The sequence below is a fragment of the Typopeltis vanoorti genome, chromosome 22 (genome assembly GCF_054136105.1).
Source record: "Typopeltis vanoorti isolate ZY-2024b chromosome 22, IOZ_Tvanoo_1.0, whole genome shotgun sequence".
Taxonomy (NCBI): domain Eukaryota; kingdom Metazoa; phylum Arthropoda; class Arachnida; order Uropygi; family Thelyphonidae; genus Typopeltis; species Typopeltis vanoorti.
Window position 1 is genome coordinate 10956242 of NC_143570.1, and position 25485 is coordinate 10981726.

Sequence of the window (25485 nt, forward strand, 5' to 3'; positions counted from 1 at the left end):
CGTTGGGATTCTAAGCATATTTGCAGCTTCCTTAAATTTCCTTGTGAAACAGTTTTTTTTAATATAAGACATGCTCGTTTTATGCTAAAGTACATTATGGCCAGTGGCAGTTGTGTGGGATGCTAGGCCTGATTTGTGTTCTCTCCTTTTTTGCACATCTTTTTGATGTTCATTTATACAAATTTCCCCTGATCTTCCCATCTGGCCTACGTAACAGATGCCACAGGAATAGTAAATTTTATAGACACCTGATTTTTTTAAAGGTTGATGTGGAGGTTTTGTGGGCTGTAGACATCTTGATATTTTTTCTAGCAGTAGAAAAGCTACTTTAATGTTATGCTTGTATAGTAATTTGGCCATAACATTCTTGATGTATGGTAACGTAATTGCATTCTTGAAATCTTGCTTTTGTGAGATACTTGGAGGAGGTATGTTGAGGATTTTCTTAGGTTCAAAACCATTTCTTGTGAGGATTTGTATTAAATAATATAATTCTTCCTTCTGCTTTTCTTCTGTGCTGGAAATATTGTAAGCTCTATCCCTCAAGGTTTTTATTAAACCTATTTTTTGCATAGGTGGTAGTGTGAGGCAGCATTAAGAATATATACAAGTTAATAAGGTGATATCCTTTTTTTTTTTGTACAATACTCTGGATTGAACATAATTATAGAAAGTTTTTTTTCCCACTTTACCCCAAAGTAAATTAAAGTTGCTAAGAAATTATATTGTTGTTTAATCCTTAAGTGAAATGTAAGCGAACAAAGTTTGCCCTACATGAAATATCAAAGGTCAAAACTGTTCTGAGTAGTGACCCTTCCCTTAATGCATAGCTACATGCACATCTGAAAGGAAGTGGGCTTTGTATTATGGGATGCTAAGGCAATTGATGTGAAGTCAACTGTTTCTACATACAAGTAGTCTAGTCTTGAAGATACTTCGTGATAAATTGTTTGCTGACACTTGGGTAAAGGATTGAACAAGAATATAATTTCTTTTGCAACTTTAATTTAAATTGCTAATTAGATTGTTTCTATTTAGCATTTCTAAAAAATCATTTTTAAATTCTTTAAAAGAACAATGTTTATAACTAATTTAATTGATCACTGTCATGCCACAAATTATTTTTGTTTAATGGGAATTTTCCTGCTTGTTATGAGATGTATGAGCAGGGGAAACCAGATTATCTTTTTAGCCTCCAAGAAACTAAAGGTGTAAAAAAAAAAAAAAAAAAAAAAAACTGATTGTAGAATACAGATAACCATATTTATTAAAGTTTGTATGTTTCTGAGCTTTAATAGATTCTAAGAGTTTTTTGTATTTGTGTAAGGTATAAGATAAGTTGTGCATATAAGGCAACTTACCTTATATTGGTGAAACTGGACGTACAATCCCTATACGGGGGGGAAAAAAAAACCCATTAAATATAACAATTTTGGTGAAGCAGGCCTCTCATATCATGCTCTCAACACCCTACACCAAATTGATTGGAAAAGTACCTAGTAAAAGAAGCCCCTGAAATTCTGATTAACAACTCTAATCTCAACAATAATGGTGCCATAAAAAATTCCAAGAATTTGGATGGCACATATTCATCCTACTTAGTATCTAGCATACTTTAGGACTTTAAGCAATTTTCAGCTTTTATTGGAAACTATTCCATACCAATTGGTTGAAATTTATGTGTATAATCACAGTTTTTATATATATATATATATATAAACATGTTGCTCTCCAACCCAATTTAATTTTGTAACCCAATAGATAATAATAATAGGACTCTAGCTTTGATGTAGTAAAGGTATTTTTTTTTTTCACTGGAGGTAGGCCAATAATTGTTGTAACGGTTGGTCAATAACTTTAGCAAACCATGTAGATTGTAGTGCAGCTTGTTTCTCTGTATATATGTGTGTATGCTCCAGATGATGACCTTGATATGAAGGTCAATGTCGAGTGTTCATTTTGGTTTATATTAAACTAAAGTTTTGCTCTAACACAGTAGTTGTCTCCATAATTTCCCATAATGTATTCTGATCACCATGTAAGCATGAAAGAAAAATTGACTAATATTAGTTATTTTATTTCAATTTCAATTTTGATTGCTATTGTTTAACATGTTCACAAACATGTTAAAAGAAGTATTTGTTTAGCTGTTGAAAGTTTTTCCACTCGGTTAGACTATAAATTAAAGATGCCAAGAAATTATATCCTTGGCATCTTTAATTTATCTGCTTAGCTGGTTTCCTAAATCAATTTATCCTTATATACTGTGTAATTTAGTTAGTGTTGAATTCATTTGTATAAGTGATAATTGATGAGATTGCAACAAAAATATAACAAAGTATGAAGTATTTAATACTTAATATAAATAGCAAAGAATTTGCACAAATGCTGACATGTAATACACATGTTGAGGTTTATAAATAATGTTTGTTTATGTGTATTTACAGCAAATCCCAGAACATTTTCAACTTTTCTGTCAGACGTGGATGAAAGAGCGAAAGCATTCCAGATGACTGCATATGTGATTATCGCAGTTACTGAAATGAAGTTGAAATTGAATATTTGAAAAGAAAAAAAAAAGTTGCAACACTTATTGGTAATTGTTATTGTTTATTGTAATTAATGTCATAAAGTGTTAAGCTGAGTAATAATCAGTATGAAATGTTTTGTACATTAGCAACAATAAAAAAATAAAGGATAAAATAACAAGAGAAAAAGTGAGAGAGAGAGAGCAACTAAACTGTTTCCTAGTATAGGTTTTCTCCTTATAAAACCTGTCCCCCCCCCCAAAAAAAACGAATGCTATTACATTTGAGTATGGAATAGAATTGGTGGCTCACTGTAAGTGAGCAAGAGGTGTTTAGGGAGTTGAATAAACTAGATGTAAATAAGGCTGTGGGACTTTATAATATATCACCGCGTATTCTGAAGGAATGTGGCAGAGAGGTGACACCTGCCTTGACATATTTTTTTAATACGAGTCTTGCACTTGGTCAAGTTCCTAAGGAGGGCAAGATTGTGCCACTTCATAAAGGAGGTGATCGAACTCGAGCATCAAACTATAGGCCTATCTGTGTGTCAGGTGTTGTGGTTAAGCTGTTGGAGAAGCTTGTGAGAACTAGGATCCAGAGTTGGGTTGACAACAATGGTATTATCTTTGATGAACAGCATGGATTTGCTAAAGGGAGGTCATGTTTTAGTTATTTACTTAAAAATGCCTGCTTCCTTGGACAGAGGAGAAGGATACTCAGTAACATACTTGGATTTCGCAAAGGCTTTTGATAGAGTACCTCATGATAAGTTGACAGTCAAACTAGAGCAGATGGGGTTGGATGTTAGATTAGTGCATTGGATAGGAGACTGGCTATCTGATAGGTATCAACAAGTTGTGTATGGGGGTGCAATATCCAGGTAAAGGAAAGTCACTAGTGGAGTGCCTCAGGGGTCTGTTTTAGGGCCATTACTATTTAACTTGTATATTAATGATATTGGCGAAGATTTGGATGGAGATATTCAGTTGTTTGCAGATTATGCAAAGTTGGGACGAACTGTAAAGAGTAGTGAAGATGTTGTGGCCTTGCAAGAAGACTTGAATAAATTGAGTGATTAGGCAAGCATATGGGGATGTGTGTTCAATGTTGCAAAATGTAAGGTTTTAAAATTTGGAAAACAAAGATATGATGCAGAATTTATGCTTGCTGAGAATATATTGTTGGAGGTAGAAGAAATAAGAGATCTGTGGGTTGATAGTGGATAAGGATCTAAAATTTAGGGGACACATCGCCAAAATTGTGAAGACAACACAAAGGCTTCTGGGAATGATGCGGAGGACACTGACATGTATAAGTAGGGGGATTCTTGTTCCATTGTATAAGGCTTTGATTAGGCCACACATGGGCTATTGTGCCCAGATTTGGTCACCGGGTTTTCAGAAGGATGAAGAGATGTTGGAAAGGGTCCAAAGGCGACTGACTAAGATAGTTTGTGACCTCTGGAATGTTGAGTATGAGGAAAGATTGAGAAGTTGTAATTTGCAGAGTCTGGTGGAGAGGAGGAAGAGGGGAGATATGATAGAGACCTACAATTTGGTAAGGGGTTGTTATAAGATCAATGGTGGAGAACTTCTACAGAGAATAGTGGTAGATCAGGGGGGAGAACCAGAGGTCATCCCTGGAAACTGTATAAAGAGGGTGTGAGTAGGGGGATGAGAGGCAGGTTTTTTTTCGTGCAGAGTTGTGAATGATTGTAATGCCTTGCCTGAGAGGTTGGTGTCTGCAAGGAGTTTGAGTGTGTTTAAGACACGGCATGATGAGATGTGTGTGCGATAAAAGGACCTCCCAGATGAGTCTTTGACTCCATGAGGTCTTGGGGTAATAATAATAATAATTACAGTGAACTTTGTATTAGCCAAACTCAATTAACTTGAGTACCTTATATAACTGAATTACAAATTTCAGAGTAGCCTAGTTCTGTTTTTTGCCACTGGTGGTGCTATACTGATATCTGTAATGATTCCTTTGTATGAATTCAACATTTCACCTTTTTTTTTTAACATGTTTTTTTTTTTAATTTGCCTTATATATATATATATAATGACCCACACATGAGGTCAAAGGACCTATAACTCTGGGCAGGTGATATAAGGAGAAGGAAATGATCTATTGATATGTTTCTTAAGGAGTTGGAAGTTGTATTCAGTATGGTAGAGATTGTTCCAAAGAACAAAGGTGGATGGAATGGTGGAAGATTATGAGAAATTTGTTTGGTATTCGGCTTTGAAATAATGTTGGATTCAATATCCACTTGATTTGAATAATTTTGCATCACCAAAGTGAAGCCTTTTGGCTCTATTTCAGTAATTCCTGGTGCCTTTCATGATGTGACACCTCTTGGCAATTCGTTTGGTAAAGTATAACCTCTGCATCACTACAGCCTGGGTATTTACATTTTGGGTTTGCCTACTCACTGATGAGACCTCAAAGGTCGAAACTGGTCTGGGTAGTGACCCCCCCCTCATAATGTATAACATCATACATGTCTGCTAGGAGATGTTTTGCATTATGGGAAATACTAAGGATAGTGATCAGAGCTTACTCCACCTTTACTACGAGTTACCCCTGTCATGGAAGGTTTGCTTATGCTTGGATCTGCCGAAACTTTTATAGTTTCTATATTCGGCACGAAACTCTTGTAGTTTCTTTATTCGGCTTTGAAATAATGTTGGATTCAATATCCACTTGATTTTGAATAAATTTGTTTGGTATGTTTGGAGTTGGACAGTCCATGGGTGTTGGTCAGTGGCTGTTCCAGTTAACTTTAAATTTTATAAAATGTTATTAATATTATTTATATTCTGTTTGTGGAGATGAAGACAAATGAATTTAATTATAATAAATTAAATTTCACAACACAGTATTGAGTATAAAAAAAAATTCATAACTTATTTTAACAGAATCATGACACCAAATGAACTAAATTATAAAAAAAGATTTTTATTAACTGGTTTATATTTCACTGGATTTCAAACCAGCATTTTCAGAGCAAAACATGTTAGTTTACATGTGCCAATAAGTGAAACAGTTCAAATTGTAACAGACGAAGATCAAAAGTCTTAATTTGGCACTCTCTAATGTAAAAAAGAAGCATTATGGCTATGTAGGAATTGATCTTTGGATGTTAAGTCTCTCTGAATTTTTGGCAAATTAATGCAGCCATACATTCTTCAGGTTAGAAGAATGTGTTCTCTTAACCTTCATGTCATTCTCACACATCTTTGTGTTGCACTCTGTGATTGCCTGAATATTAAACTTTTTTTAATGTTTATTCTACTGTTTTGTTCTGATTAAACTGGCAGATAAAAGTGAAAAGTCATAAGGCTGTCACATTAGAATCAAAGATTAAAATGATTAAACTTAGTGATTAAGGTGTATTGCAATCTGAGATAGGCCGAAGGCTAGGCTTCCCTTGCACTACTGTTAATGCTGTGATTAAAAACAAGCAAACAAAAAAATTCTTGCTGAAGTTAAGTGGTATTCAATAAACATTACTTTATTATTAAAAGGGATAACTTTGTTGCTGATATGGAGGAACTTAATGGTCTGGATAGATGACCAAACTAATCACCATGTTCCCTTAAACCAGGCAATTATTCAAAATAAAGCCCAAAACCCTTTTCAATGACACGAAGGCTAATAAATATGAGAAAGCAAAAGATGCTGAATTTGGAGAAAGCTGTAGATGGTTTGATAGGTTCAAGAAGAGGTCAAGCCTACATGATATTGAAGTGCAAGGAGAGGCAGATGCTGTCACTGCAGAAAAATTTCTACATAACATTTTCCATAAACTCATTCAATAAACCAGTTTTCACATCATTAGGTCTTTTATTTCAGTCATAACTACACACTCTTCAAAATTTAATAGCTTTTCTACTTATGGACATTTTCAAGTTTCGGCACTCCTCTAGAATTGAAGGTGACGTAACTCTGGGGTATGACTGTACATGATACCTACCATAAAAAAAAAAAAAAATTCATGTATACTCATTGGATCTGATATTCTTATTAGATAATGCCAAACCTTATAGAGAAGGATTTGATATGCTTGATTTGATAGGAAATTTTGATCTAAGCCAGAACCTTTATTTGATCTTTATAATTTTCATGCAACACTGCTGTCTTTATTGCTCTCTGTATTTGTGATACCCACTCTAACTTTGATTATTTATCTCTGAAGCTTAAATTTAAATATATTCATTGCATTTCAGGAATGCAGAATGATTTAAATAGGATGACAGTATAGGCAAAAGATAATGGTGCTCTTTTAATGTGAAAAAGTATAAAGTTATACATTTTGGATGATAAGATCAAGCTGGGGATTTGAGAGTATTGGTGGATAGGGAGTGGAAGTTCAGAGGGCATGTTGCAAAGTCAGCCAACATAGTGCATAAGATTATTTAGCTGTTGAAGAACTCTCTAACAAGTAGAGATAAGGAAGTTATCATTTACCTTATAATGCTTAGATATGGGCAGGTCTCGATTACTGTGCACACTCTGGTCACTTGGGTTTTTTGGGAATGACAAGGTGGAGAGAGAATCTGGAAGCAAGTGACCAAGATGGCGAGTAGTCTGTGGAATGCTTCCTACATTGATACTGAGGATTCATGAGTTGCAGAAGTTGGCTGCTAGAGGGGAAAGTTGGGGGGAGGAGTTTAATAGGGTTTTTAGGATTGATGCAGAGGAATTTTTCAGCACTTGGCTATGGAATTCAAACATGGAATCACTTCTGGAGATCAGAATGTAGGTAGCAATGATGCGAGGACTAGATTAGATTTTTCACTTAGGTGGAATGAGTTGCCAGAGACTTTTGTGAGTGCTTTCACAGTGAATGTGATCAACAAGCGATATGATAATTAAATTAGAAATGCCAAGCACTTATAGAGGTATGATAGATATTGAGTTGGTATTGTAAGTCTCCTGCTGTGAATGTTCAAAGCTTGTGGAGGGTCCCATGTAATAATAAATTATCTTTCTCGTTGATAGAAAAGTCATTGAACATCCTAACTGCAGTCCTCTCTACTGGATTAAGAATTTTTAGAGGTTGGAGACCAATTCATTTGTGAGAATAATAATCACCAATTGGATAAAGTGATTTTATATGGAATTAAATAGTTCAAAAGTAAAGTAATGCATTGTGGGGGAAGAGAGAGAGAATCTAATTTTTTGGATGCTGGAGAGATGATGCTTGTGCTTTGGTTATGCAAAAGAAAGATAGGAAGATAGTTTTATTCCTAAAAGAAAAAATTGCTTTTCTAAAAATTTGGCTGTATTTGCTTTCTCTTTTATCCCTTGCAAGAATAATCTCACTACAATTCATTCCACAAGCATTTCTCATTAACTTTAGTATCTGTCATTTTTTCTCTTCTCCTTCTATCCTAATCCTGATATTTAGTCTGGGATTTTTCTGGAGTTTCTTTCTTCCCTTGAAATTCTGGATAACTACATTGCATGTAGTTGTCTGGATATCTTATTAACACTACAGTAATATTTCTAAATGTCCTCATCATTGCTGCATTCCTGAAATGCATTTTTTTCCCTTTATTTTTATTTGCAAACCCATAGTACATTTTAAACAGTGGATGGACTAATGATTTTTTTCTCCACTATTTTTATTAATTTTTATTTTTTTGGCATTTTTAATTATATGGAAGGTGGGAAGAGAACATGGGGATAACCCTCTTTTCTCTTCCCATGGTATCCATGGAAGTTAAGTTTGTTTGTTGTCAAGAAAGGGGTAAGAGCTATGTTTTTCTCTCACAGAGCAGTGAATGAATAGTTTGAATTAGGGAGTGAATAATTTGCCTTTAGGGATAGTGAGCCCATGTACCGTGAATGATTTTAAGAGAAGATATGACAGTTGGTTCGGGTGATTTTACAGCCTCCCTCGATGAGTCCTTTACTCCCTGGAGATCTCAGATAATAATAAATATTAATTTTTTACATAGTCTAGAAACCTTGTTCTGGAGTTCAAACACTGAACTTTTTTCAAACTATTTCAGGCATCCTATAAGCAGAGTGGTGGTCTCGCATCGAATGATAAAATTCATATTCCACCTAAACACAATCATATACATCCATGCCTGCAGTGGATTTGAAACCACTGCTTGTTGGAAAGTGAGTGTACTCATTCTAAGAATATGAAAATAATAATCATCAAAATTCTCTATCAATTTTATAATTATATGAAACTTCTGTGGATTCTCAGAACTTATGGGGGGGGGCATCATTCTTCAGTACAGAATGCTACATAATCCATCTCACCATGAGCCATCTGCTATACTTTGTCAATTGCATGCATTGTTATTCTGTTATATTGGAGTAAAAAAAATTTTTTTTCAAAATCAAAAAACCCTACTTCCTCTATATGTGAATGCTGACTCACATTCATTTAAGGGTGGGGGGGATTGCATAAATATTTCTCACATCATGATAAAAATTGAACCTATGTTTTTTTTTTTTTTTTTTAATGGTAACATTAGTAAATGGTGTCCATCTAATAAATGAACATTTATTAAAAAAAAAAAAAACAGATCTGTACATTAAAACAATGACCAGTTCTCCTGTAGTCCTAAATGGATCATTGGGTCACCCATGGCTGGTAGGTGATATTCTTTGTTAGCTTCCTCCAATCATCTCGGTCTCTTGTTCTTGATGTCAGTTGAGAAAGTGAGGAATGTGTCCATTTTTTGATGTTATCAGTCCATTTCAATCAAGGTCAGCCCTTAACTCTTGATCCCAGAATGATTCCTTGTAATGCTTGCTTTGGAATGCCATTAGCCCTCTCCACATGTCCAAACTATTTCATCTGTCTTCTTCTGATGACTGTCAGAATATTTTCTGTTTTTCTCCTGTCTATTGAATCAATCAGTTTTCAGACATTTTCATTGGTTTCGTGAGCAGTATAGGGAATTCTCAAAAGTCTTCTGTAAGTTTTCATTTCAAAAGACAGGCCCGGACTTTATTTGTTCAATAAAGTCCAGGCCTCACAACCATACAAGAGGATAGAATTCAATTTTATTATAATTTTATAAATATATTTTTATAATATTATAAAATTTTAATTTTATTATATTAAAATAACCACTATATTCATGATAATAGATTATATTAAAAAATTAATATAAAATTAAGCAAAATTTTCTGTTACATAACATTGAGCCTCTCTTTCTTCCATGCAATTTAAGGCTGAGATAGTATATACAGGTAGTCCTCGACTTATGACGATTAGCATTTATGACGGCCAGAATTATTATTATTATTAAAAATTCTCTAATTTAACTTTGCCACCAGCATATACATACATATATCACATTGCTTTTGCATACGCATTGCAGCATCGCCATTAGTTGACAAGCAAAGCCTATCACCAACACTCAATAGCCGCTGCTATGATTCATCCACTTCTAACTTATCACAGCCTTTGGCATGTTAGTTGCTAATCAACAGTCGAAGTGTTCGTTTCTCTCATTGCAATTTTTGTATCTCGTCGTAATCCTATCGTGTCCAGTAAGAGAAGTAAAACTACTGATGAAAATTCCAACATACAAAAGAAGGCAAGGAAAGCTTTAAGTTTAGATGTTAAAATGAAGGTCATTAAAGCATATGACAAAAGAAAGTCGGTGAAATAGCACAAGAAAAAAAAACTATTGCATTCAACTGTTTCAACAATCATAAAAGATAAATTGAGAATAATGGAGGCAGCTAAAGGGGCAGTTAATATGAAATGTACAATTTTAACGAAAAAAAGAGAAGGGCCAATTCATGAAATGGAGAAGCTTTTAATGATATGGATAGATGATCAAATCAACAAGAATATGCCTCTCAGTTTGTTTACAATTCAAACAAAAGCATGCAGCCTATTTGACAATTTAAGGAAACCAACAAGAAGATAAATATGGCGAGCATACATTTAACCCTAGTAAAGGGTTTTATCTATTCAAAAACAAATTTAAATAACATACGAATAACAGGAGAAGCTGCTAGTTCCGATTTTGAAAGTGCTGAAATTTTCAAGAAAAATCTGAAAGAGATGATAAAAGATGAAGGCTATTTGCTAGAGCAGATTTTTAATATAGATGAAACCGGACTATTCTGGAAAAGAATGCCAGAACAAACTTACATTCACAGAGAAGCTACATCGGCGCCTGGTTTTAAGGCACTTAAAGATAGGATTACACTGCTTCTTGGAGGAAATGCTGCTGGTTTTAAATTAAAACCATTTCTTGTTTACCATTCACAAAACTCCAGAGCTTTGAAAAACATTGACAAGAATAAAGTGCAGGTTTACTACAGGAGTAATCCTAAGGCTTGGATGACAATAGTTTTATTTGAAGACTGGTTCTTAAATTGTTTTATTCCAGAAGTACGTGCCTACCGTCTTGAAAAAAAACATTCCTTTTAAAATTCCATTGCTGCTTGACAATGCTCCAAGACATCTTCTTCACATCGGCGATTTGAATGAAAATATAAATGTGATGTATCTACTGCCCAATACAGCAGCTGTGATTGCTACATTCAACAAAACCTTGATTGCTACATTCAAGACATAGGTTGAACCTGTGATTCAACCTATGTCTTGAATGTAGCAATCAAGGTTTGATTGCTACGTTCAAGACATATTACCTGAAAACTACATTTTCTCAATCAATAACAGCAATGGACAACGATACTAATCATTACGCGATTTTTGGAAAAATTCCGATATTAACTAATGTATTCAAAACATTGGAACTTCATGGAAGGGAGTTTCGAAACAATGTATGCAAGGAATTTGGAAGAAGTTACTACTGCAGGAGACACGCAATGAGCATAGTATGTTAGAACAAATTGGTGAAGAAATCATTGAAATTGCAAAAAAACTGGATTTAGAAATCAATATTACCAATATATATAAGAATTAGCAGATCACAAAAAAAGGTGAACTGACTGATCAAGACTTGATTTTCCAAAATAAAAGAGTTGTAGAAAAAGAAAGCAATAATTAGGAAGATGAAGAAGAGAAATCATTAAAAAAAAAGATTTCTGTAAAAAGATTAGCTGAAATATTTTCTAAACTAAATCAAAGGACTTCAGCTACTCAAAAATATGGATCAAGACACTGATCGCATCGCCAAAGTCAAAGCAAATTCGAGAAGCAGTTAGATGTTATCGCAAAATATATGAAAAAAAGTAAAAAAAAAACCCAACAGACAACATTAACCAATTTTCTGATTTAAAAAAAGCTACTCCCAATCGCAAGAAATAACCATATCGTCCAAATGAGTAACAGTTACTCATGTTTAATTAAAGACACTGTTAATAAGTTTTTTGTTTGTTTATATTAACTAATACTTAAAGGAATTTCAAATTAAAGTAAGTGCACAATTTTTGATGTTTATGCATTTTTTTCTTAAATTTTTCTTTCTTAATTTTTATGTTTATGTAAGTTTATGCATTTTTAACCATTTTAAGTTAAATGGAAACCTAATTTATGAAAATATTATAACAGAAATCAAACAAATCAAGAATTAAAAAAGTCCTTGACTTACAACAGAGACGTTGGAACGGAATCCCGTCGTAAGTCGAGGACTACCTGTACGTCAATATGATCATTTTTTAAAAAAAGTTTTATGAACAAAATAATGATATTGAATTGATTATTAGGATTAATTAATCCTTATTTAACAATTTTTAATTGCAGTAATTGTGTATTGCAAAGAATGTGATATAAGTTTACTATGTTGATATTGTGCAACAGTAAAGTTAATAGGTATTGTATAATAGCAAAATATCAAGTTTTTTTTTTTTTTTTTTTTCAAATATGATAATAGGATTGTTTTTCTCTTCCATGATATTTACTATGAAAAGACTTTCTTTTACAACTCCTGAGAACTTTATCAGGATAGTGATGCATGTGTTAGATCTGTTTATAGACTATTTGTTGGAACAATAACCAGTGTATTTGTTTGATAATAGATTATATTAAAAACATGCAAAAAAAAAAAAATTTACCGTATTTTTCGGATGATAAGATGCACCCGAAATTTATAAGGTGATTTTTAGAAAAAAATATTTTATATAAAGATGTTTACAAATACTTAATTTTTATTTATTTACAATCATTTGTATTAGCAATATTCAGTTCATCTTCACTCTCGGTACTATCACTGGTCTCGTTAATGTCACTGTTCGTATTACTTTTGTCTGAACTATTGTTGTCACCCCCCTTCAAAAACTGCGTCATCTTCGGTATCATCCATTGCATTACTTATCCTATATTTCTTAAATGACTATAATCATCTCTTCTTTCACAGCTTCCTGTGAATTTTTCACCCAGGTACATACTTCTGAAATCGTTTCGTATGTCTTGTTGCTGTAACATCTTGATTTGGCTTTGCCATCCATTTTGTTCCACTCTTCCTGCATAAACTTTTTGAATGGTTTATTAATAGATCCATCCAAAGGTTGTAATTGACCTGTAAGGCTTCCAGAAATGAGCTAATTCTGTATTCATTTCTTTTAGAAGCTTCTTGGTTGATTCTGTTTTATGTGCTCTGAATTGATTCCATACTAACATCACAGGCTTTTTAAACAACACACATGGACCTTTTTGCCCATATCTTTTGTATCCATAATTTCATTCCTGTTTCGTCCATCTAGCCTTTATCTTGAACGTGGATAATAATGCCACGAGGAATTTCATCTCGGTAATGTTTTTCTCTTGAAGATTAACATGGGGATAGTTTTGTTCCGTCCGCGCAACAAGCTAAACCTACCGTGTAGTGAGTTTTTTCGTGACCTGTTGTTTTGATCACTATTGATTTGATGCCTTTTGAATCTACTGTCTGATTTGAAGGAACATCAAAAGTTAGAGGCACTTCATCCATGTTCGCAATTTGATTAAGCTCAAAGTTAAATTTCCTTCTCGCTGATATGACAAATCTATGGAATTCTATAATTTTAGCTTCATAGTCAGCCGGCATTTTTTGGGCTAGAGTGGTTTTTGTATGCATGCATAGCCCGTGTCTTTTCATAAATCTAAAGCACCAAGACGGTGATCCGGTAAAATCTAAAATTCCCTTAGCAGTTGTCCTTCCGCTTTTAGCAGTTGCCCTTATCGTTTCGCTTCAAAAATTATCATTTTCGTAGAAATAGATATTCCCATGTTTCGATGATTTGTTACCCAAATTTTCATTTGTACTTCTAATTCTGGCTATTTTTCTAGGTGCCAACGAAATGTTTTCTTGTGTTTACATAGCAGTTTTAATTGTTCCTCTTGTTTTCTCCACTCGCAAACCATTTTTCTGTTGGTGGTGTACCAAAATGTCTTTCTGCTGCTCTGTTTCCATATTGTTTTATCACATATAATTTATCACATTTAATTTATAACTCACATTATATGAAAGTCTTTTTTGTTTCACGCTCATGTTTTCTAATTTTAAGATAAAAATTTTAACGACTTATAAAAAATAATTCAAATGAACCGTACAAAAGCACATATGTTTACACACTAATGACTATTTGACGCTCTAAATTGGTGATTCACCCACATGCAGCGAGATAACTTAGGTACCTACCTTCCGTGGCGTACTTACTAATTTTATTAACATATTGCACCAGTAATTGAACTTAGCTAACAGCTTCGGTACAGTGTAAAGATTGGTATTTTAATGTTACTTTCGGACCATAAGACGCACTCCAAATTTAAGTCGATTTTCCTATGTAAAAAGGTGCGTCTTATGGTCTGAAAAATATGGTATATATATATATATATATATATATATATATATATATTTTTATTTTTATTTTGTAAAATTATGAGAAATTTTTTGATACTTGACATACTTTCTTTTTCTCTGGTCTAGCCACACCATCTTCTTTTATTGCTGAATTGATATATAAATCAGTTATTTATATAACTGCCCCCAGGAATTTACTTAACTTTTCTAATGCAGTTTGTTCTTCAGTTATATTCATCTGATTCCACTTTTTTTTTTTTTTTTTAAATTCCTGTTAGCGTTTTTTTTTTGCCAGTGTCTTGTGGTTTTTAAAAACAATTTTATGAATTAAATAAATAAATATTTATGCTTACTTAGGATTAGTATAATTCATATATACTAGTTTTATGAAGATTATATTTTACAGAATGTTTTATTTATTTACTTCCTTCAGTGAATCAGAATCTGTAAATTGTGTGTAGATTATTTTATTTTTAATTCTTTGCATTACAGTTCCCTGCTGCTAGGACAATAAGCAAGCATGCACGCGCACACACACACACACAATGTGCATACTTTACAATTATATGTTGGAGCCTAACTAACACCTTTCCTAGGTGTCCTGTTCATCATTCACTGATGTATCCATCATGCAACCAATGTTCCTTGACCAGCTCATAGGGAAAGTATTTTGATGTCTTGGGCACTAAGACCTGACACCTGTGCATCCTTATAGGACTTTATACACCACATGCCTCTATTTGAGATGGTTATGCAAAAAAAAAAAGCTAGCAACAATTTTTCTAAACTTTTTTTTTAATACCCGGATTAGAGGCATAATAATTTGTCTTATCTTCATTCTCCCCTGTGTAGATTTTGGTTTGATCCACAGACATGGGTATCCTGGATGGTGATGCTACCATCTTTTGATGAACAAAAGATCAAGCGTTCTTATGCATACCTCGGTCCTGATATTTGACTCCTTTCTCACTAATCATCTTCTCTATTCTAGCTGGTTCTTTATGATGGTACATATTGGATCATGTTTTCTAATGAGAGTTCTAAAGCAACATTGAGATATGTGTCATAGTCTTTCTCTGAACCCACATCTAGCCCTACATGAAGTGTGTATATTGTGCCTGCCGTGGGCTATATGCACCTATAGGAAGGGCATTTATCCTAGCCCTGACCAGATCTATTGTATATACTCCCATCCAGGCAACATTCTTGTTTCTTCGCATACCCAAAGTTGTTGAGACAGAACCATCTCCCAACCACTGAAGGGCTTCCTATCGACTGTGAAATATAGAAGTCTTTCCCATCTCTTCCTTTCAGGATAGTTATAAACAACATGCATTTCATTCTCAAAGTTCCAACATAGTTTTTTTAGTTAATTCTCATTGAATGAAAGAAGTTCTGAAGGCAGCTATGGTAAAAGGTGAAGATGAATGTTGGCATCTATTTAACCTTAGATATTTAAGTAAGGAAGCAAGGAACCATCCATCCATCCATCTCATTATAGGAATTCCTAATCCTAATTCACCAGATTTAATGGCCACATGAAGATAAGCAACTGGAACATCATGTGGTAATTTAAGTCAAGGTCTAACTGCTTGATATACTTGTTTATGTAGTCTATTCAGGATGGTCAAAGTTGGTTTTCCTGATACTAAAGAATGGAATAATTTAGGTAACACAAACTGATTTAATAATGCAATGCATTGCTGAGGTTTCAATGGAGATGTACAAAGCTTATCCAGAAATGTTGAAAATTGACTCGACCTAGTCATTGTCCAGCAGCCAAAAACATTAATCCCAAATCCTGCCAGTCATCCAAGACCGATAGATTTAAGAGGGTGGTTGGAAACATTTAAAGATATAATCCTAGACTTTCACCTTCCTGTTGTGACCTGATGGTATTAGGATGATGGTAAAAGACTTGTCTCCATTAATAGCATGACTTCTGAAGTAAAATATTGAGCAGCATGCTCTATCACAATTCCTGAAGACCCATCTTAGTTTCAGCAAGTATGAAATCATCTGCAAATGATATTGCATTTATTTGGCATCCATTCAAATTAAAACCAGTATATGGTGGCATAGATGAAAGAAATCCATCATATTATAGATAAACGATAAGGGATTTTCTTGTCTGATGCCATGTATAGATGGAATTGACAAACTAAATCACTCAGAAAATTGGATAGTTATAGATCATGGTTAAGACAGTGTTAGATGATTTTTATTTATCAATTTAGTAATGATCAGAAATTCATGCGATGTTTTATCTCCAATAGTAATTGCAATATACAACTTACTGTATAATTCAGAAATATAATCTTTAAGTAGAACAGAACCAGTTTTTGAAAGTGCTTTATAAGACACTATCAGAGATTTTCTGCAACTTGAGCAAAGCAATCATAAATGGAACACACAATCAACAAGCTTCTGAAATTAAGGCAGTTAATATGATGATATTTTTATCACATCCATCAGCAGGAATGCTCTTTGCTTAACATCATGAGGATATAATTTTTGTAAATACTTGACCGTTATTTGTAGAATAGTCTAAGAAATATAGGAGCTATAGTATCTGTACTGAGATGAATGAATAGCATTTGATTTCTTAGGAATGAAAATAGTCCTTGACTTTTTTAAGCAATTTAGGAATATGGTTAATATACAAGAGAAGATTTAACGTCCTGTAGGATCTTCAGGTGTACTCTTCAACTTAATTGCAGTAAAACCATCAGGAGCAGAAGAATTTTACAGAAAGGTAGCGTTAATTTCTGCTTGTTCGATCATATAACAATCTGAATGCAATAGAGAACGATGAATGCTATTAGGCTGAAACATGGGTGGTAAAGCAGAGAATACTTGACTCCAAAAGCTTGCGAAATCTGGAAACTGTTCAGAGGATGGTTGATTAATTTCTCCAATATTGATCTTGCTAATGCACTTCTATTTTGCCTATATACGTATCCTACAATGAGCATATTCTCTTTTCCTTCTTTTACAAGAGGACACCTCAGTGCTCTCCATAGGATTAATCCATCACATGCCTGCTAGTAAACTTCATTGTTGACAAAAGACTTGTTTAACATAATTATTTACAAGGGGAACAACAAAATTCTGATTAAACAAATCTTTTAGAAATAATATACTTAAGTGATCAGAATTTCTAATGGAGGCTGTTGTACAGTCTAAAGCAAATAAGATCCTAAAGAAGAAGTTTCATTCAAAGAATATGTATTTATAGTGGGCATGAACTCCTGATCATTGCTAAATTGATAAATAAAATCATCTGACATTGTCTTAATTAATTATCTATAACTTTCCAATTTTCTGTGTGATTTAATTGCATTGAAGGATCTATAAAGTGGAATAGATGAAAGTGCCATATTGATGTTTTGCTCACCAGCAGTTAATAGGTCGACCTCCCTTGAAGCAAGAATTCACTCTTCTTCTTCTGGGATACATCTAGCTTTGACTTGACCTACAGAGATAAGAACATTAGCCTCAGCAGGATGCTTATATGATTGAACACCCAGACCTCCATCAGAGAAAAAAGAACGAGGGCAGGAAAAACACGGAAATGGATCTTGGTCACAATTAAATGATACAGTAGGTAGAGTTGATGATAGGCCAGTGAGGTGCTTCTTGCAGTACTATCCGAAATGAGGCAAGTTACTTTATTATTCCCATTGTAGTGAGCAAGAAAAACCTGTCAGTGGTACTAATCCTAATAGGAGGAAATAGCAAATAGAAAATTGCTTGATACGCTGTGCCAGATTTGTACAAGTAAGTCTTGTACTAACTCTCAGGCAACAAGGCAGATAAGAGAATTATTTATTTTTTTATTTTATTTTTATTTTAAGATAACTTTGCTAAAGGAAACATAACTGTTAAAATAATTATTAATATGTAGTTTTTCCAGTCATCAGATTGAACTGAGGCTTATCATTTTAATTTGTAGGATGTTTTAATAACATAATTTTAGATGCAGATACTTTGTATTCATCACTTGGTAATGGAATTATTTATAAAATGGTACCAACGAAACCATTATGTTGTTTATCTTACAGTAAGTTGAAAAGGCTTCTGATTAAAGGTGAATTGTAATGCTGAGTTATAACAGTTCTCTGAGCTTTCTGTCAGGCCAGGTATGTGTGTTTGTCTATATATATGTGTATTTATTTAAAATTTTTTAATTATTTATTTTCATATTTTTAATATTTATTTATTAAAAAACAAATTTATAATAATTTATATTTATACATAAATATAAATAAAGGAGAAAAAGACAAAATTAAAAACTTCAAAATTTTTACAGATTATAGGCCCGATAAGAACACTCAATCCAAATATTGTACAAAAAGAAATTTGGATTGAAATTTTCAATCCAAATTTAGGCAATAAACAAAGAATAAAAGAGAGAAATTAGCCGAAACACTAAATTAGCTGTATACAAGACAGTGTTTAAACAAATTTTAACTTATGGATCTGAGAGCTGGGTTAGAAGTAAAACACTTGACCAAAGACTAGAGACCACAGATATGAGAGTCCTGAGAAAGATTAGGGGCATCAACGGCAATATCATATTAAAAACGAGGATATTAGGAAAGAACTTGATATTGTCAGCATCCAGGAATGCATTAGTAGAGCTAATCTGGTGGTAAGGTCACTTAAGCAGAATGGGAGAGGAAAGATTAGCAAAACAAGTGTTCTCTGCCAGGTTAGCAGGAAAAAAAACCCAGAGGAAGACCAAGATATAGGTGGATTGATACATTGAAAAGTGCCTTAGAAGACAGAAATATGAAATCTTGATAGGTAACAGACTGATTTGGAAGAAAGTTTTAGATAGGAAGTTAGTAATGATATAATTTTTCATGTAGTACTATCATATCCTGTACATACTTTGTGGGTATATATCAGGAATTCAATGATGATGATGATGATATAAAATTGATTCTTTCTTATTTATGTTTGGCTGATATAGGAAGACCTCACAACATTATTTAAACATGCATGAAAATTAAAATGAATTAGTGTTTGCTTTAATGTTGTATGGAGACTATTAGGAAGTAGAAAGTTGTTGCTTTCTAAAAGTCTCCATAGCAATCCATAAGTCTTGCTCTTGATGTTGCTAGTTAAAATTACTAGTGAAATTTTAGCATAAATAATTAAATTCAAATTACTTTTTGTTGAAAGGTTTTTTCATGTGGTTATACTATAAATTAACCCAAATTTTATATTCCCAAAAATTATATTCTTGGTTTGATCCTTTATCCAAGCCTTAACAAACAAAGTTTGCACATTAAGTCATTTCACAACTGAGCTACTTGTATATAGAGGTTAATGACTTCACATCAGTTGCCTTAGTATACCATAATGCAATGCCCACATCCTTATGGACGTGTATAATGCTCTGTATTATGGGATATGATAAGGATATGTGCATTGCATTAATAGGATATTAAAGCAATTGATGCGAAAACGTGCAAACTTTGTTTTCTTACACTTGGATAAAGGGTTAAATCAAAAATATAATTTCTTGGCATCTCATCATCAGATTCCTGGCATGCACTTGTGTCTTAACCATTAAATTATTATTATTATTATTATTTGTCACCTCCAGGGAGTCCAGAGACTCATTGAGGGAGGGCATCTACTCTACAACTCTGCTTCCACCACTTACAATCCACCAGCTGACTGCAGCTACACCAACGCCATCTACTGCCGACCACCATCACTAGTATTTCCACAGACAATCGCAAACATCCATGCCCACAGTGTAATTCAAACCTGCTGCCTCTTGATTGGAGAGCGGACATGCTACCCACTTGGCCAGCTAGGCTGGCAATACTTTAATTACCGAATTTGCTGGCATATAAGATGCACTTTTTTTCTTTGAAAATAGGTCTGAAAAACAGGGTGTGTCTTATATGCTGATACTCAGTTTTTTATTATTTTCATTTCTGGAAATTTTCTCTGTTTCGAGTTATGCGATTTCTTTATTGCTTCCTTGCGGTCTGTGTGAGAGCATTCCAGTTATGTAGAGCAGTGTTTCTCAAACTTCGGGCATCTCGTTCCTATGATTGGTGCAGTATTAACAAAAGATCATGCTACTAATTGACAAAGACAAGCCGACAATTGAGTTGAAATGCTAATTCTCTTCAACTGAATTCCTTATATAATATCTGAAACACATTCGCTATATATTTTTTAGTTTTAACATGTTCACTCAAACAAAACCATATTCTGCTAGTGCAACATATGGTTTTGCTTGAGTCTACTATATAGCATTTTATGTGGGAGGGGACATGCGAGTCATTAATTAGTGCTGTTTTTATCCCAGTTGTCTCTAATTGCACTGTTTGTTGAGAAACATATTACATAGCCTGCAGATGTCTCTGTACCATATTCAGTGATACAATAGGAACATTTTAAGATCTCAAACTTCATGGATACATTAAATTTTATTCCATGCGTTAATGATGCATAGCCAAAAATTGCCATGGACCCCCCCCCCCCGAAGACCTTTAACATACCCCCAGGGGGGGGGGGTATGCATACAATACTTTGAGAAACACTGACGTAGAGTTCAATGGATGTGCATGCGTTGTCATCGACGATCACAGCTGTGTCCTGTTCGTTTAAACTTTCCAATTGTTATCGCAGTTGTGAACGGTGATAAATTTCTGCCGTTTAAATTTTCTCTAAATTTCTTAGCAAATTATGGCTGAAAACGTTGGCATTGTTACAATATTGCATACAAGCTACGTGTGATTGCGTATGCTTAAGAACATGAAACAGGGCTGCAGAGACACATTTCGGACTACCCCCAACTGAGAAAATGATAAGAACTTGGTGCAATCAGGAAGAGGATTTAAAAAAAGCAACTCGCAGTAAACATAACCTATGAAGTGGAACTGCAAAATGGCCAGAACTTGAGGCAGAACCGAATACTTGGATTTTAGACCACAGAAAAGCGGGACTTTCAGTGGTATAAAAAAAATGATTATTCATCAAGCGAAAGCGATAGCCACTAACAGAGGGATCGCCAACTTTACTGGATCAGCATCATGGTGTCCAAGATTCGTGAAAAGAAACCAGCTATGTATGCTGACTAAAACAAAAATATCACAAAAGATGCCAGCTGAATATGAAGAAAAAATGATTGAAGTTCACAGATTCATCATTAATGCAAGGAAACGAGAAAATTTTTAACTTGCGCAAATAGGAAATGTAAACGAAAGTGTTTTTATTAACTATTTTGTTATTCCCTTATTTTATCTTTAATATCCTGTCATTACTACTGTGCCATTGTAATATCTTAGGGTTTTTCTATATTTTTCTTTATCTCATTTCTTTATATCTCTTATATATCTTATATCCTTTCTCTTATCTCTTTTATTTCTTATCGTCAATTCTTTATGTTAATTAACTTTCTTTAATCTTTGTCTCTGTTCCCTTATACAACTCTATTAACTTAATTCATTTTAAAAATTTTATGGAATTTACAACCGTTTAAAAAAAAAAAAAAAAACTTATCCCAACGTTTCGATCTTCACATCAAGATCATCATCTGGAGCGTACATAAATAACCCAGGACAAGCTGAGCTACATCATTAACTGTAAGCTAGAGAAACAATGATTTGATCACGTTATTCTACTGGCGTGACCTCTGGTGGAAAAAAGAAAAAAAATTAAAAAAATTGATTAAAAAAAATAAAATAAAATAAAAAATAAATTTTTACATCAAGCTAAATTCTATTTTTACAATGACAGGAATAAACATTCTTTTAGATGGTTTTCTTTCAGAAACAATTGGTGTCCTATTTTTAGTATTAGAATTTTTATTTTTAATTTATAATACTGGATTTTCTACAGTCCTGTTTATAGTTGTTCTTGGTGAGGAAGGTCGAATATATACCTTCCATATGTTTGGGATTTTTAAACCATCGTTGTTCAGATTGGGGGTGGTTGTGGATAATTTCACAGGCTTCCTTGGATTTCTGTTCATACCATGTTCTAGTGTGATGTAGACAGCTGGTGGTTTTCCAGTCAATTCTGTGTAAGGTATTCAGGGCATGATCAGAAAGGCCAGCTTCACCATAATTATTATATTTAATGTGTCATTTATGTTCTTTTTGTCTAATAGGAATAGTGCGTCCTGTTTCTCCTATATATGGTATGTTGCAAGTACAATAAATCCGGTATACTCCAGGGTGAGCTAGTGGAGGGAGTGGGTCTTTGGATGAGTTGAGTAAGCTTTTTAATTTTGCAGGAGGTTTAACGGTGGCTTTGAGGTTGTACTTTTGTAGTACTCTGTTTATTTTGTCTGATGTTCCTTCAATGTAGGGAATGGTGATAGTTTTACTGTAGTCTGGTTTGTCTTTGTTTTTTATTGTGGTTTTGTAGAGATGTAATCAATACGATAAGCTGAAGATCCAAGTTTCAGATTTGATCAATCGACTGGCGTTTTTAAAATGGTGTAGGGACAGCAATATCACTCCTAATTGCATCAGGCTAAAGAGAAAATTCACTTCAACAAAGGTACAAAGAATATACCACTGCATGGAGAAAGCACTACTGAGAGAGCAGATCCAAGCTACCAGAAAGAACCTAGCCGCTACACAAAACCAGCTACTAAAAGAAAAAACGGAGCTGTCTAGCTACTTAAATGCAGATATCTGGATAATCCTAGAAAGGATTACGGACAACACAGCAAACCACATCCAACAAACGAAGAAAGAAAATCTAATTTCCAAATTTCAAAGACTAAAAGAACGACAAAAACCAGCCACCATATTCAAAGTTTGCCACAGTGAACAACAACAACCAACCAGAAGCAAGAAACAACAAGAGCCATCAATCACCCACAGGTATCAATAACATAATTAACCTATCTCACCACGTTCTAAACAAAGACGAAATCTCTATACTTAACAAAAGTTTAAATTTTGTTATAGCACTGAAAACGATAGACAAACTTGAAGTTATTTGTAATATGGAAAGAGGCCTAAGATTCATACTTAATAACATAGCAGACAAAATACTATAGAAACAGCGAACATTTTAAACCATAACAAAACAATAACAATCAACATAACTAAACACGAATTAACAGCGATAAAATCACTTAAAACAAATTTGAACATAGTAATAACCAGAGCCGATAAAGGAAATGCCACTGTCATTTTAAATTGTATCACTTATATAGAAAAAATGAATCTGCTGGTCTCTGACAATAACACATACAAATTAGTTAACTACAACCCAACTAACAGAACAAAAAACAAAACAGAGAAACTACTTAAATCAATTACCACATGGCCCGAAACTGTTCCCTCATTACGCGCGCTCCCCTAGAATTTACGGGCTACCAAAAATTCACAAAGAAAACACCCTGCTAAGACCTATTGTTGAAGGAATTGATAGCCTGACGTATCACTTAGCCAAAAAATTAGCAGCAACACTCAAGGAGTTGGTAGGTCATTCCCCTTCCTATATCAAAAACACACAACATTTTATAAACATCATCAAAGACATTACATTAGAAAAAGATGATTTATTAGTCAGTTTTGACGTCTCTGCCCTCTTTACGAATGTCCCAATGAATGACACAATCCTTCTCCTACAGAACAAATTCCCTCCAGATATCACGGTGCTTTTTGTGCATGTGTTATGGTCGGGTTATTTTGTATGGCAAAACGCCTTCTACTTACAAAAAGAAGGCACAGCCATGGGCTCGCCATTATCCCCCCCATTGCTAACTTTTACATGGAACATTTTGAGCAACTTGCCCTAGATTCCTCCCCTCTAAAACCCAAAGTCTGGCTTAGATACGTTGACAATGTTTTCGTGATCTGGTCCCATGGCCGCCAGACATTAGACACATTCCTTAGCCACCTAAACAAACAACACAAACGCATACAGTTCACAATTGAAATTGAAAAACACAACACACTTCCGTTTCTAGATATACTTGTCACGCGTCTTCCCTCGGGCAATCTTTCCTTCACTGTTTACCGAAAACCGACACATACGGGACAACATATACACATAAACTCCTACCACCACCCAACACAAAAACTAGGTATTATCAACAATCTAAAAAACAGAGCTCAGACGATTTGTTCCAGTGAACAGGCACTGAAAGACAAATTTAAAATTATCAGTAATAACTTACAAAAAAAACAGATACAGCCAAAACACTATAAACAAAATTCTCTACAAAACCACAATAAAAAAACAAAGACAAACCAGACTACAGTAAAACTATAACCATTCTCTACATTAAAGGAATATCAGACAAAATAAACAGAGTACTACAAAAGTACAACCTCAAAGCCACCCTTAAACCTGCAAAATTAAAAAGCTTACTCAACTCATCCAAAGACCCACTCCCTCCACTAGCTCACCCTGGAGTATACCGGATTTATTGTACTTGCAACATACCATATATAGGAGAAACAGGATGCACTATTCCTATTAGACAAAAAGAACATAAATGACACATTAAATATAATAATTATGGTGAAGCTGGCCTTTCTGATCATGCCCTGAATACCTTACACAGAATTGACTGGAAAACTGCCAGCTGTCTACATCAGAACATGGTATGAGCGGAAATTCAAGGAAGCCTGTGAGATTATCAGCAACCACCCTAATCTGAACAACAATGATGGTTTAAAAATCCCAAATATATGTAAAGTATATATTCTATCTTCCTCACCAAGAACAACTATAAACAGGACTGTAGAAAATCCAGTATTATAAATCAAAAATAAGAATTCTAATACTAAAAATAGGACACCAACTGTTTCTGAAAGAAAACCATCTAAAAGAATGTTTATTCCTGTCATTGTAAAAATAGAATTTAGCTTGATGTAAAATTTATTTTTTATTTTATTTTATTTTTTTAATTAATTTTTTATTTTTTTTTATTTTTTCCACCAGAGGTCACGCCAGTAGAATAACATGTGATCAAATCATTGTTTCTCTAGCTTACAGTTAATGATGTAACTCAGCTTGTCCTGTATATTTATGTACGCTCCAAATGATGATCTTGATGTGAAGATCGAAACGTCGGGATAATAAAAAAAGTTTTTTTTTTTTTTAACACAGTTGTAAATTCCATAAAAATTTTTAAAATGAATGCTGATCACCGTGTAACCATAAAAGAAACTATTAACTTTAAACTTATATCCTCCTGTTCCTTATTTCTA

At 33.7% G+C, this 25485-nt stretch overlaps 1 protein-coding gene across 4 annotated transcripts in view; it reads left to right on the top strand.

Annotated features, from left to right (window-relative positions):
• YME1L (ATP-dependent zinc metalloprotease YME1L) overlaps positions 1-25485 on the top strand; it is a 281286-nt gene that overhangs the window by 12125 nt on the left and 243676 nt on the right. For all 4 annotated transcript variants that reach the window (XM_090411850.1, XM_090411848.1, XM_090411851.1 and 1 more), the window contains exons 2-3: positions 2448-2596; positions 18337-18414. In XM_090411850.1, the coding sequence (XP_090267976.1) occupies positions 18373-18414 (42 nt within the window). In that variant the 5' untranslated portion in view covers positions 2448-2596; positions 18337-18372. The remainder of the gene's footprint in view (positions 1-2447; positions 2597-18336; positions 18415-25485) is intronic.